At 47.4% G+C, this 14,354-nt stretch overlaps 1 protein-coding gene across 1 annotated transcript in view; it reads left to right on the forward strand.

Moving 5' to 3' along the window:
* MIPEP (mitochondrial intermediate peptidase) overlaps nt 1-14,354 on the forward strand; it is a 133,279-nt gene that overhangs the window by 76,089 nt on the left and 42,836 nt on the right. Inside the window, exon 16 of the mRNA XM_029209971.1 lies at nt 1,361-1,480. Within this exon, the coding sequence (XP_029065804.1) occupies nt 1,361-1,480 (120 nt within the window). The remainder of the gene's footprint in view (nt 1-1,360; nt 1,481-14,354) is intronic.

Raw genomic sequence — 14,354 nt, forward strand, 5'->3', positions numbered from 1 at the left:
TGTAAGGCTCCTGGTCCCAAGCACGCAGGACCCCCTGGGTGGGCTTATCGCTTAGAATTGTTTGGTTCATCAGCAAATGAGCATGAAATATTGGGGTGGCCAAAAAGTTCGTTCGCGTTTTTCTGCACGATGTTGCAGCTTACAGAAAAACCCAAACGAACTTTTTGACCAACCCAATATTGTTACTCATTACAGAACATAGAATGGAAAGAGCTGTATTTAGTATATGTTTAGATTGCCAGTTAGAGCAAAGCAATATTTAGGAAATGTCTATATTTTTCCAGCGAAGGTTTAAACTTGACTTTATAATTTAGAACCATAATTCTCTATCTAGATGAAGCCAGAAGTTATAGAGGTCATTTAAATTTTTTCTTTTATACAAACTAATCCTCACTTCTTTCAAGTCAACAGCTGCACATTCTCTACAAATTCCTATTTTGAATCTGAAAGATATGTATCGGAAACAATCACTTGACAGTTTTTTCTTTTAAAATAAAATATTTTCTACTTGCTTGCTTCAGGTAAAATTCAAACAATGTTAATAAGTCAAATGTTGCAGTGAAAAAGCACTTTACTTGAGGTTTTCTGCGCAAAATTTAGCTTTCAGAGCTTGGTAACTACGCAGCAGGGTTCATGTTTAAACTCCTTCTAATGCTTTACTCTCCTGTCACGTTTCAGTGGCCTCTGTCCTCTCCTTGGAGGGGAGTGAGCCTTCCCTACCAGTCACCTCCTTAAGCCAGGGTCGCCCCGCCCAACAGCTGTTTCCTCTGAGCCCTGACAGCAGGGCTGGGGTCTGCCTTGGTCCTGGCCTCAGACTCTCCGACAGCTGCCCCTGAATCCTGTGTAACACCCCTGCTTCCTCACCTCACTTCACCCCGCCTTTCACCTCTCATCAACGAACTAGGATTCTCACCCTGTCATTTCTCTCATTTAATTATATCAGGATTCTAGGAAGAAGCCAAACAGTATTTATTAGCTCCAGGGGGTCACAGGTCATAACTTAATTTTTTCATATTTCCAGATATATATATATTTCCATATATGTGTGTGTGTGTGTGTGTGTAGTTCTGTGGTCACAAATTTAATTTACTACACTGTACAGAAAGAGTACCTTATAGATAGGGTTCAGAATTCCTTAATATCCTTAATCATGGAGAGGTTGAGAGCTTTCCTTTTCATCATTAACATGGTCTTAAATGTGGTATGAAATGCAAAATACATCTCAAGCCTCATACACTTATACGTGTGACTGCCCAACTGCGACTTGCAGTTATTCTGGTAGACTTGTAACATCTTTGGTCGCCTACATCATAGATGTAAGCATGGTGCCCAGACTAAATAGGTGTGTTCTTCCATCCAGGTCTTTTATGCTGCTCTGGATCAGATCTACCATGGGAAGCATCCCCTGAGGAGCTCAACCACAGACATCCTCAGGGACACCCAGGAGAAGTTCTATGGCTTACCGTACGTCCCAAACACTGTGAGTCTGGCGTTCCGACCCTGTTGTGTGCCATTGAATGGGTGTACGTGTCAAGTGGGCGGGGTGTGAAATCCTCTCCTGGATGTTGAGGTTTCCTGAGGGGCAAGTGCTAGAAACGCCTGACTCACTCACTGCCCACAGCCGTCCGTTTACATGTACTTACTTTCCTCCTGCTAGCAGGGTTTTTCTAGATTCCTAGGGAAGTGGGCTAAAAAAAGGCCCTTGGAGTTAGTCTGTGTTCTTTTTCATTATTTATTTGTGACAAGAAAAACAGCGATGTAAGATGAACGTGATGATCGGTCCCCAGCCGCTCTCACTGCGACGAGAATCCACACTGATTGAGGACCCGCTTGTGTCGGGACCGTGACGGGCATCCTCGGCGCTCTGTCCGAGGACGGAGAGCGGGCGCATCGCCACCATTCGCTGAGGACCAGGTGCCAGACTCCGTCCGATTGCTTGGCAAAAACCCTGACTCAGAAGGACCCTGTGAATTCGATGCTTGCCCGTCGTAGGGGTGCATGGGGGCCTTGTGCCAGTTACGTGTCTTGTCTAGGGTCACGAGGGTAGTGAGCGGTGGTGTCGGGATTCCCACCCAAGCCTGAAGCCGTGTGTCCCCATCAGCCCAGGTTCCGTGAGGGAGCTGCGTGCTGGGGAAGAGCGCCCTGGGTCCTGGCACGGGACTGGCGCTTTCATATCACGCGGGACCTCAGGTCCAAGCGATGGGAACCCGACTCCTAGTGGCTTAAGCGGAAAGGGTGTTTATTGAGCCCCGTGGCTGGAAGGCGCAGGGGCCGGTCTGTTTGGTTGCCGGTTAGCTGGGTTGAGTTAGTTCTTACACAGTGTTGTTAGAAATGTTTCTCCTTCTTTCGTCTTCCAGCTGTGTCTTTCTCTGGATTTGTCTTATTCTCAGGGAGGTGGCCCTGACTTGGTGGCATGGTGGCCACCGGAAGGTCCAGCTTAGCCCGTCTCATAGAAAGAAAGCTCATTTGAAAATGCTCTGTAAGCCGTAAAATGCCAAATAAATGTGGTTTCATTTGATAACAGTGTTGGATACCAGCACGTGTTGTGCTGAGTTTAAGTTCATCAGTGAACTGTAACTGTCCACTAGATCTTCAGGTCCTAATACTCGAACATGTGGGACTGGTCATCTTTACCAGACAAGGAAAGTCACAGGAGATCTCACCTTCATACGGTTCCTTATCAGCAGTGTTTGATTGTCATAGAAGCTTCGTCGTCTATTTGTGATGCAAAATGCTAGTCACACTGCCTTCCTATTTTTGACCATATATATAAGAAATCTATTGTTCCAGTGCTGCGTACTACTGTGTGCTTGAATTATCTATATTAGTGAAAATCTGTAATAATAAGAATAGTCTCACTCTTCATCAGTGGAATCATAATAACACTTGCCTACATTTAGGGGAAAACGACATCCTTTAAGGGTGTTTTCCCGTTTACGGAGCATTGCCTGACCCACGTGCTTTTGTGCTCATTTTATGTTCTTCTTTGCTTAGCTTTAAAATCAGTGTGACTTGAACTCCACGTGGTTATATCACCAGAGGGTAGTAAAGTCGTAGGGACACCAATATTAGGAGGAACTGGGCTGCTTTCTGAAGCCACTTCAGCTTGGCTGAGTTGCTCGCCCCCAGCTTTCTTTATCTTAAGTCTTATAACAATTGAGCTGTGTCTCTTTTTAGAAGAAAACCCAGGAAATTCCCTGGTGGTCCAGTGGTTAGGATTCGGTGCTTTCATTGCCGTGGCCTGGGTTCAGGCCCTGGTCGGGGAACTGAGATCCTCTAAGCCGTGCGGCATGGCCAAAATAAAAATAAAAACGATGTTAGAAAAATAAAAAAGAAGAGAACTCAGATTTCCTCACCATGCAGGTTTCTTTTGTGTAGTAATTAAATATACAAAGATGAGGTGACATTGGTACCCAATTCTGCATCAACTATCAGTAAATTATTTTTAATTTAAAAGGAAGGATGTTGTTATTAAGTCCACTATCCTTATTCTGACTCCTTTGAGAAAATATAAAGGTTTATCTCTTCACTGAGATCACCTCCCCCATTCATGGTCAGTAAGCTGTAGCTCTTTGTGCCAGTTGTTTTGGGAGGTCTTTAGAAGAAGCATAGCTACATTTAGAGAAAAAAGGCATTCTTGTCTTTTTTTTTTTAATGTCTGAGCGTTCGTTTAGATTTGCACAAGTGTTCTGTTCTTCCTGCGTAGCAACTTCGGCCTCTCATCCATTTGTCAACTCATCATGAGACCCGTAACAAACCTTCCCGTAAACACAGAAAGTAAGACCAGGGTGCTCGTTGGAGTTGTTCAGTGTAGTATCCGTCAGGATAGTAAGACAAGAAGAAAAGGTAGAAGCACTGGAGAGGAAGACACAAAACTGCCCGTATTTGCAGATGACTGATTGCCGAGAAAATCCAGAGTGTGTAGAGGCAAATTATTAAAATTAATGAGAAGTTAGCAACTTTTCTAGATAAACAATATATAAAAATTTAATCCATCTCTGTTTACCAGCAACAAACACAAAAATTGTAAATATACCATTAAGGCAAGAAAAAAATATAAGGTGGTGCCTCCCCAAACATCTTTTTAAAAAAGCATATTATCTTTAATTTCCGGATCCTAAATAAACAAAGAACTGAACCGTATTTATAGATAGGAAGATTAGATATAAAAACAATATCACTTTTTCTCCATTTAATCTATACTCTTAACGTAATGTGATTCTCCTCGTTTGTTGGCTTGAAGCTAATGAGCTGAGAGTATGATTTTACGTGGAAGCGCGATGGCCGAGGAGCAGCTTTGAAGAACAGTGGCAGGTGGGTGGGCTTGCCCCGTCGGGATTGGTACTCAGAGGAGGCTGTAGGAATTAGGACAGTATAACGATGCTGCAAGGGCTGCAGGGACAGATGGTGGAGCAGAGCCCAGAGCCTGAAAGCTGGCTCAGCACATTTACGGCCTCTTGACCATAAGCTGAATAACACTGCAGGTCTGTGGGCCGAGAAGAGATTGGTTTATTTTAAATGGTGCTGTCGCTATCCATCGTCCATATGGAAAAGATGAAACTTGGATCCGTCTCATTCTGTGATAAGTAAGTAAAGATTTAAATTTGTAGAGATGATGGGAGTGTCTTTCTGACAGCTCCCTTCTGTTCCTGCTCAGACTCGCATGTCATACAGACAACACAAAAGACATTAACTGTAAAACAGAAGACTGATACATTCCACTGTATTAAAATCTGCGTCTTCCGTTCATCAAAAAACCAGGTGAAAAACAGTGAAAAGCTACAGACTGGAAGTAGAGGTTTTCAACACATGTAACTGGAAAAGGATTTTTTTCCTTTTTAAATTAATTAATTTTGATTGTGGTACAAAAAACACAGGACATGAAAGGTACCATCTTGAACCATAAACAAGACGAAAAGACAACCCTCAGAATGGGAGAAAATATTTGCAAATGAAGCAACTGACAAAGGATTAGTCTCCAAAACATACAAGCAACTTATGCAGCTCAATATCAAAAAAACAAACAACCCAATCCAAAAATGGGCAGAAGACCTAAATAGACATTTCTCCAAAGAAGATACACAGATTGCCAACAAACACATGAAAGGATGCTCAACATCACTAATCATTAGAGCAATGCAAATCAAAACTACAATGAGGTATCACCTCACACCAGTCAGAATGGCCATCATCAAAAAACCTAGAAACAATAAATGCTGGAGAGGGTGTGGAGAAAAGGGAACCCTCCTGCACTGTTGGTGGGAATGTAAATTGATACAGCCACTATGGAGAACAGTACGGAGGTTCCTTAAAACTCTAAAAACAGAACTACCATACGACCCAGCCATCCCACTACTGGGCATATACCCTGAGAAAACCATAATTCAAAAAGAGTCCTGTACCAAAATGTTCATTGCAGCTCTATTTACAGTAGCCAGGACATGGAAGCAACCTAAGTGTCCATCGACAGATGAATGGATAAAGAAGATGTGGCACATATATACAGTGGAATATTACTCAGCCATAAAAAGGAACGAAACTGAGTTATTTGTAGTGAGGCGGATGGACCTAGACTGTCATACAGAGTGAAGTAAGTCAGAAAGAGAAAAACAAATACTGTATGCTAACACATATATATGGAATCTAAAAAACAAAAAAAACACAAAAGGTTCTGAAGAACCTAGGGGCAAGACAGGAATAAAGATGAAGACATAGAGAATGGACTTGACACAGGGAGGGGGAAGGGTAAGCTGGGACAAAGTGAGAGAGTGGCATGGACACATATACACTACCAAACATAAAATAGATAGCTAGTGGGAAGCAGCTGCATAGCACAGGGAGATCAGCTCGGTGCTTTGTGACCACCTAGAGGGGTGGGATAGGGAGGGAGATGCAAGAGGGAAGAGATATGGGGACATACGTATATGTATAACTGATTCACTTTGTTATACAGCAAAAACTAACATACCATTGTAAAGCAATTATACTCCAGTAAAGATGTTTAAAAAAAAGAAGTATAATTTTAGACATATAGCCAAAAAAAAAAAAAAGTACTACCATCTTGGAAAAGACGGTGCCTTGAATGCACTGCATAAGATGACCTCGGTGTTCATTGGGGCATGCTGTGAAGCCGCGTCAGGATGCCGTCTCACTCTCACCCATCAGGCGACAGAGAAAACCACAGACAGTGACCGGTGCTGGCCAGGCTATGGAGTCACAGTCACACGTGGGCAGAGTTGCGTTTGCCGTGACTACTTGGAAATCAGCTGGGTGTCACCTCTTAACGTCGAGGATAGACCCCGTGACCCAGCAGTTCACCTGCTACGTGGAACCCAGAGAAAGTGTTGTCTTAGGTCCTAAGCGTTGAGGATAGGAATGTGTACAACAGCACTGTTTGTAAATGGGGGGGAAAGGAGGGGGCTTCTGGGAAGAACCCACGCGATTGTGAGCACAAAAATAGATGAATGATTTCGGGCATATTCATCGGCTGGGATACTGTGCAGCAGGGAAATCGCGATGATGAGCTTGAGAAGCGAAATGTAAAGTAAAAACAAAATGAGCTTCAGAAGAAACAGATTTTGTACATTTATATGAAGTTCAGAATCATGCAGAACTAAGCAGTGCATTATCATAGATCTCTACACACTTAGTAAAACTGTAAAGAAAACGGAGGAATAGTAAGCCCAGAATTGAGGCCGTGCTAACCGCTGGAGCAAGGAAGGGGAGCACAGAAGTCTTAGAAATATTTTCTTTCTTAAACTGACTAATAGGCTGTGGTTGATAAATTGGCCATTCTGTGGAGTATAGGAGTATATTCTTGGTGTGTGGAACGTGCCCTACGTGCTGAAAGGCTGTTTTGGCTGCCGGGTATGGGGTACAGAGGGGTTGGGGGACCAGCTGGAAAGTTATTCCCGCGTCGTCGGGACAGCGCTGCTGGCAGCCCTGGTGGGGGGAGGGGGTGTCGGGCAGGTTCGGGGACCGTGTGGAAGGTGGGTGGGGAGCCTGGCGGGGCCGGGGCGGGAAGTTGGGTTCAGGGCAACTGCCGGGTTCTAACGTGAGATGGACAAGAGACTTCTCGAGTCCCCCGAGACCAGAGGAGGGGCAGTTTTCCCCTCTACTCATCTCCAGAGATTGTTTTTCTCCAGTGAATCATTTTATTTCCTCAAATTAAACAATGAGAAAAGGAAAATATAATTTATACGACAACCTACAGCACATTGAGGCTTTCCGATGCATCACACAGCTGGTACAGAGGGTACGCTGGGATATTAGTTTTCATTTCCAGAGGCAGGCTTCTCCCCTGAAGGATGGGTGAGGAAAAGAGGCGCCTTCGTTTTCATCAGGCCCTGCGTTCTTCCTCCCCCTTGCTGGGCTGGGCCAGCATCCCTGGGGGCTGAACACCCCTCAGGTGCAGCTCGGTGACACTGTGAGGTTAGCTACAAGGAGGAAGAGGCGGCTGGGCGGGCAGAGAAGGGTCAGAGGCTCAGGAGCCCGCAGACCCACTTGGTGCCGGCGCTCCATAAGCCGGGAGGGGCGGCCCCCGCGGTGGGCAGGGGGTGGCGTCAGTGAAACAGGAAGACCGGAGGGGTGCAGAGGGGAAGGGTTTAGTCTGAGGTGAGGATGCTGTTGGATCCATGGGTCTGAAGGCCAGGAAGCAGATCCTGGCGGGAGCCGTGTAGATTTGGGAGGTGTTCACCTACAGAGAGGATGCTATGAGCTATGGAGGGAGCCAGCGCCCCTGAGCGGGGGACCTGCAAGAGGCGGCACACCCGGGTCAGCCGGTGTTGGTGGAGAAGATCTTCTGATTGAAATAGCTTTTTCCCAAATACCAGCAAAAACTGAAATTTTAAACGTATTTCCTATTTCTACCACTATTACAGTATAGCGCTGTGCCCTTTTCTATTAATTTAGGGTTACATTGTGCTACGTCGCTTGGACCATCAGTTGTAGGACATTTATCGTGGATGTGTGTTGTGAGTTCCCAAAGAACAGACTGATAGATAAACTTTCATCAGGCGACTCACATGTGATCTGAGGGCTTCCCGTCTGGAAAGCGCTCAAGTTTTCGAGCAGATTCCTAAGCTGGTGTTTGCGGCTGTCATGATGATAGGTGCAAAGGACAGTGGCGGCTAGTTGACCAGCTGGGGGTTGGAGTGCAGTCAGGGGTGACCCGGTCGTTCGTCCAGTGTGCTCACCCGGGTCAGCGTCCATTCACGCGCCGCCCCTGACCCCGGAGGGCTGAGCCCGCAGAGGGGAGGGAGCGGGAGGGGCTGGGGCCAGCCTGGCCGTGTGCGCTTGCCTTGTGGTGTTTCCCTTTGGTTGGTTTTTCAAGAGTCTCAAAAAGGAGAAAGGTAACAAAAACACTCGCCACGAGAGGACGTCATTGCTCCCCACGGTTGGGGTGTGCTACCGCTAGAGGTTATTTTCTCTCCTGCTCACTGAAGAACTTCTTTCTTCAAAATATATACGTGGAGTGTGTATAGAGATCCATGCAGATACCCGACGTGTGTGCATTCCAGCACATGAAGAATTCCGGTTTTATAGCTTTAATTTTGAATGTGTATTTCAAAGCTTTTCATAGGAGATGTCACAAGTTCAGTCCATGATAAAATTGTGTCAGCTTATTGACCATGTGGCATCAAGCATTCATGAGTTTATTTTAAAAGCTCTAATTTTAGATTAACTGATAAAACACTAAGATAAGGAAATATTATCTATTAAATGATTTCTCTCTAGATTAAAATGGCAATCAGATGTTTTCTTACTAGTTATTTTTAAAGAAAGCCTGGTGAGAGAAAGCTTTGATCACGTGGGAGCCTTTATATAGAAATCCGAGGTCTGCTTCTGACCTTTGGCTATTCTTACCTCACACTTGCTCAGATGTGGGTTCAAAGAATGGCATAAATGTCTCTTTTTTTCAATGTGTAAAAAAAAAAAGAAAAAATACTGTCTATTAAACAGTAGAACTAGACCCCAAGGTGGTTAAAAGTTCATCATTTTCTCTCCAGAGAATTCCACTTCAATTATTTGGTAGAAACTCTCATTTCTCCTATTTTAGCTCTTTTTCCCCCTGGGGAAGAGGTTACATTTCCTCCTGTTCTTATGCCCTGGCTCTGGTACAAATGAAAAAAGTCTCCTGGGAGGTAAAGGCATGCCCAGGTGGCACAGTTTGGAGTATCTGACGTTGCTAAGCAAATGTTAGATTAAACAAAACAATATTTATTTTTTTCTCTATCTTAAATACAAAGACCATATGGCACATACCTAGAAAAACCTAAGTGGTTAATTGCATGTTAAATTCCTTTCCTCTTTGGCTGCATAAACAACTGAGAAAATATTTACCTTCTCTGTCATGCTAGGTTTATTTATGACTTTGTAACTAAAACACAGAAGTGTTATAAATTGAAACTTTAATCTCACAACTGACTCACTTTCTAAAAATTTATATGGTTTCAGTTTGTGGGACAGCTGCAACTCTAGATTTCACTGATTTAAAACATGAGGGAATTATGTGACTACCCGGTTGTTTTTATAATGTAGTCCTTTGAGCCAAGTCACCGACTCTCATTTTCATCTTGGTTTTCATGAACAGTGCTATGCTTTTTTTCTTTTGCCTGCAAATTCACATAGGCTAGATAAAATGAAATTTAAAAATCCAGGATATTCATTTGTTCTTTACCAGGTAGACTTTGCGTTTTAAAAATACACGCGTGTCTTGTAGATTTGATGCTGTTTACATTTCCAGAAGCTTCCGCCCTAGTGATCGTCTGAGTGAGTCACGTTCTTGTCCATGGTGAGCGTGGGCAGGATGCAGGGAGCTCGGGGCCCAGAGGGCTCGTCCTGGTGTCTTTTTATACCTGTGCCCCTGGGACTCTGGGGGCAGCACCAGCCCCTGTAAGAGGCCTCTGGTTGAGTGATGCTGATCTTACATTTTAACTATGTTTGAGTCATGCATGCATGTGACCAAAAATCCGAAGGCGTGAAAGGGTTTGCAGCTGGTCTCCCTCCCACTCTGGCCCCGTCCCCTGGGACACCGTGTCACGTTGTTCTCTCACACGCACCTGAAGATGGAACCAGCTCCCACAGACACAGACATGCGTCTCACCCGCCTCTGCTCCGGGTGGGCCGGCCTTACGCGGGGCAGTTAGTGAGGAGCCCTTGTCTCTGCAGCGAGACCTTTTCTCAGTGCGCCCTGGAAACCCTCCGGGGGTGGGCCTTCCCGCCGCGGTCCTGCGGGTCCTGCATTCTGGCCTCAGGCTGTGGCGCGCCCCCTGCCCGGAGCCCCCTCCTCTTCTCCACGCTCGCCTCCCGGGAAAGGCCGCTTCTCCAGACCCCGTCCTTCCTCTGTCGCACAGTCTCACAGAAAGCAGGTCTGCCCTCCCTATCCTTCACCCCAGGTCCTCATTTCTTGATGTCATTTGACTAATTCCTGTCGTCCCAAATGGAGTGAAATTCCCTAAGAGCAAGGCCCATTCTCATTTATTCACCGCTTCTCCAGGGCCCCACACGGTATGCAAGGTACACGCCCAGCAAATATTTATTGAAGATTTTTTTGAACCTTTTTATTGGACATGACTTACGTACAGTGCACAAATCCTGATATACAGCTCCATGAATTTTTATATACGTACAGACCTTTGTAACCACCACCCAGGTCAGGAGACCAACATTTCCAGGACCTCAGAAGGCACTGAACCCCTCAGTCAATGCACCTTCCCCACGAGGTAACCCCTAGCTCTGCCTGTTTGAGCCTCATGCAAGGGCTGTCGTGTGGTTTGTACTCTTGGGTCCTTGGTGACCCAGGTGAGAACAGTCCCGGTAGAGCCGTGGGAGTGAAGGCCCAGTGAGTGCGGGTCAGGAGAGGACGGAGGGAGGGGACTTGGGGATGCTCTGGTGGTTTCCTGCGGGGGGGGGGGGAAAAATGGGGCTTGGAGGGGGCGTGGGGCAGAGAGGCTGTTTCTCTGCTGGATTTCATTTTGGTTTTTAAGAAGAGAAATGACACGCAGAGGCTGGTGGGAAGGATCTGCAGAGACTGACAAATAACGCTGCCCGAGAGTGATGGGGACGTGGCCGGAGGTGAGTCTTCCACAGGCGCGCAGGGTCAGCCTCGCCGGCGCACGCTTGTGGGAAGAGGCTGGGGCCCGGAGGGGCCGTGGTGGACGTTCCCTTCGGGCTGCTTTGTTCTGTGGTTCAGGACGCAGGCGTTAGGGAGTGAGCGGGGACATGGCGCTGCTAGCTCCCAAGACGGCGTTAGGGGCCCGGGGCCCACAGGAGGCAGGCGAGGCCCGCCGGGCCACGGCACGGCCGTGGGGGCTCAGGCGCCGCGCTCTGGCCAGAGCTGTGGCTCTGCCACGTGGGTCCGGTGGCACGGGAGGAGGTGGTGGCCTTGGAGTGTGCAGAGCTGTCCTGATGACCCACCGTGGGCTTGCCGGGCAGAGAGAACATGAGTCCCGGGGCTGCGGCCTGTGCGCAGGCGGCGGGCTCAGCGGGTCCCGAGTCCCGGCGGGGTCTGGGACCGGCTCCTAGAGTGAGGGAAGGGCCTCGGAGACAGCGATGGTGCAGGCGTAACCGTGGGCGCGAGACACGAGTTGGGGCCGAGGACGGCGTCCCCCAAGGAGAGGAAGAAGGGAAGGAGTCAGGAGGCCAGGGCGCCGTGAGCTTCCTGTCGCTGCTGTCACAGGTGTCTGCCCATTTAGTGGCTTAAAGCAGCACAGGCGTTTCTCTTCTCACGGTTCTGGAGGTCGGGAGGCCGAAACGAGCCGTGGGCTAGAGTCACTGTGCCGGCAGCCGGCCCCCTCGCGGGCTCGGGGAGGCTCACTCCTGCGCTGGCCTCTCCTGGAGGCCGCACGGCTCCACCTCGTCGCCCTCTCACGTCGCCTCCACCCTTGACCTGCCTGCTTCCCTCCTGCAGGGACGCGGGCGGTGGCATTCGGGGGCCACTCACGTAACCCGGGGTGCTCCCTGGGGTGCTCCCGCGGCGTCCTGTGAGGGGCAGCTGCAGGTTCTGAGGCGGGGGGAGGGGCACTTAAGGACTCGCTGTGCGGTCGCTGGCGTCCTCAGAACTTCGACAGGAGCAGCCTTGGCGAGAGCGAAGATGAGGCAGAAGTGAGAGCCTCCGGGAAGGAGTGGCCGCAGCCGCGGGAGCGGGGAGCTGGGCAGCACCGCGGCCTCCCGTCCAGGCCGGGGACCCGGGGGAGGGCCCGAGATCGCGGGGAGAGCCAGGTTTCTGTTGCAGCAGAAGAGTGAAGGGGGCCGTCAAGGGGGCAGGTGAAAATACAGGCAGTTTTGCTCCCGATGAGAGCTCAGTGGAGAGTGGGCGGGAGAAGAGGGGAGGGCGGGAAGTGGGACCCATGGAGGGGGGGCGTCATGTGGCCCCCTGAGCCAAGAGGGCGGTGGTGGTGATGGAGCAGGTAAACCCTGTGGACGCAGAGACTGTGTGCGCCCGCCCGGCTGCTCTGTCGTCACAGTAAATTCCTCAGAGTGGGATTGCTGGGCTGCAAGTCACGCACAGTTTATTTCCCGCACACGTGCAAAGTTAAAGTCCAGATAGCGTTCCCTTGACAGTGCGATAGGCCACACACGCTGTAACTTATTTTTACTTGTAATTCTTTTATTACCAGCAAAACCAGCATCTTCCCCTATGACATTTTTCCATCTATATGGAAGTTAGGGGGGTGAATTGCCTATTTTTGTCATTTTCCCATGTTTAGGTTGATCTTTTTGTTACTGATTTTTATAGGAATGTTAACCTTTTATCTTTTTTGTTGTAAATACTTCCCACATCTTGTTATTCAGCTTTCAACTTCGTTTGTAATTTTTTTTTTTAACATTCAGAAGGTTTTATTGTCAGTTTGCTAGATGGTGGTGATTGTTGTTTTTAGTTAAATCTATCAGGCTTTTCTCTGAGTTTCCTGTCACGCTTAAAAATAACTTGTTAGCCTGAGAATATTTAAATTTTTGCCAATATTTTCTTCTAGACTCTTGTGGTTTTATTTTTGACTTTCAAATCTTTGATCACTTAAGCCTCTAGTGGTGTAAAGTATGAGATTTGGAACCAGCTTTACTTTTTCTAATTGGTTTTTGAAAAACCCACTTTCCCCACTGATTTGAAAAGGCCTCCTTTATGAGATGCTGAGTTTCCTATACAAGATTTGTGTCTGAGCTTCCGTTTCAGGGCTCCTGCTGAGGCTGGATAATCATTTGTGAAGTTTTTCGTTATCAGTTGTTCTGTTTTTGTTTTTTTTACACAGATGACTTACTCTGTTATGGATCTGCTTGTTCCTATCACACCGTTTTATATTTACTGGTCTTAGAAGTGCCTCATGCATCTTGTTAAATGTATTCCTGTTGTATGACTTTTTTTTTTTTTTTTTTTTTTTTTTGCTGTTGTGAATGGGTCTGTTGGTCTCTCTTTCCCACTTCCTCTAGCTGTTTATCGTCGGCACATAGAAAGTTATTTATTTTAGTTTGTTGATTTTGTGGCTGGCATTCTTAATGAACGCCACCTACTGCTTTTGAAACATATTCACTGGATTTTGGAGGTTTTCCAGATACCACTCTCTCTCTCTAAATGTGTATTTACATATATAGATGAAACCTCACAACGTGTATAAATAATGTTTTGCTGCCCCTTTTCAGTATTTCTGTGACCCTGGTGTCCTTCACCGGTCCAGTGGCTTGAACTTTCACAATCGCACCAGTTAATACTAGGGGCATTGAGCATCCTGGCTGTGTTCACGGTCTCAGTGGCATATTTCTGGTTGGATCTGTGATTTGAAAGCGAGCCAGCACGTGTGTTTGAGCCTATTCCTGGATCAAGAGTGTGTATTCAGATTATGAAGGCAGGAGTGAGGCAGTGAGGTGTGGACACAGGCAGGGAGGCTGGAGTTCCTGGGGGCGGGGGGGATGAGCAACAGAGGCTCCCCCAAGGGTGAGGTCACCCCACGTGGTGGGTGATGCAGGCGCAATGCTTATATGGACCTCTAGGCTCAGATGCCCGCTCGGGGGCCTCAGATGTTCCTCTGTGACGGTGAGCTCTGACCTGTGTGGTTATTGTGGAGAGGCAGTGAGACCATGCGTGTCAGAAGCACTTAGCCCAGTGCTTGGCACGTATTGAACACACAACAAATGCTAAGTATCATTGCCGTTACTATTCTTGTCAGTGTGATACATGATTATTGCAAGGGGGGATTTCATGATACGGATGGCGTGCGGGAAAGATAACTTCATCAGTTGCACGTAGGATGGCTGAGAGCAGAAGCACGTTACTACATGAAAGCAGACGGACATCCCTGGCGTGCTCGGCATTACGTTACTACGTGAAAGCAGACGGACATCCCTGCGTGCTCGGCATT

Source organism: Monodon monoceros, unplaced genomic scaffold, assembly GCF_005190385.1.
Source record: "Monodon monoceros isolate NGI ecotype Baffin Bay Population unplaced genomic scaffold, NGI_Narwhal_1 Super_Scaffold_8, whole genome shotgun sequence".
NCBI lineage: Eukaryota > Metazoa > Chordata > Mammalia > Artiodactyla > Monodontidae > Monodon > Monodon monoceros.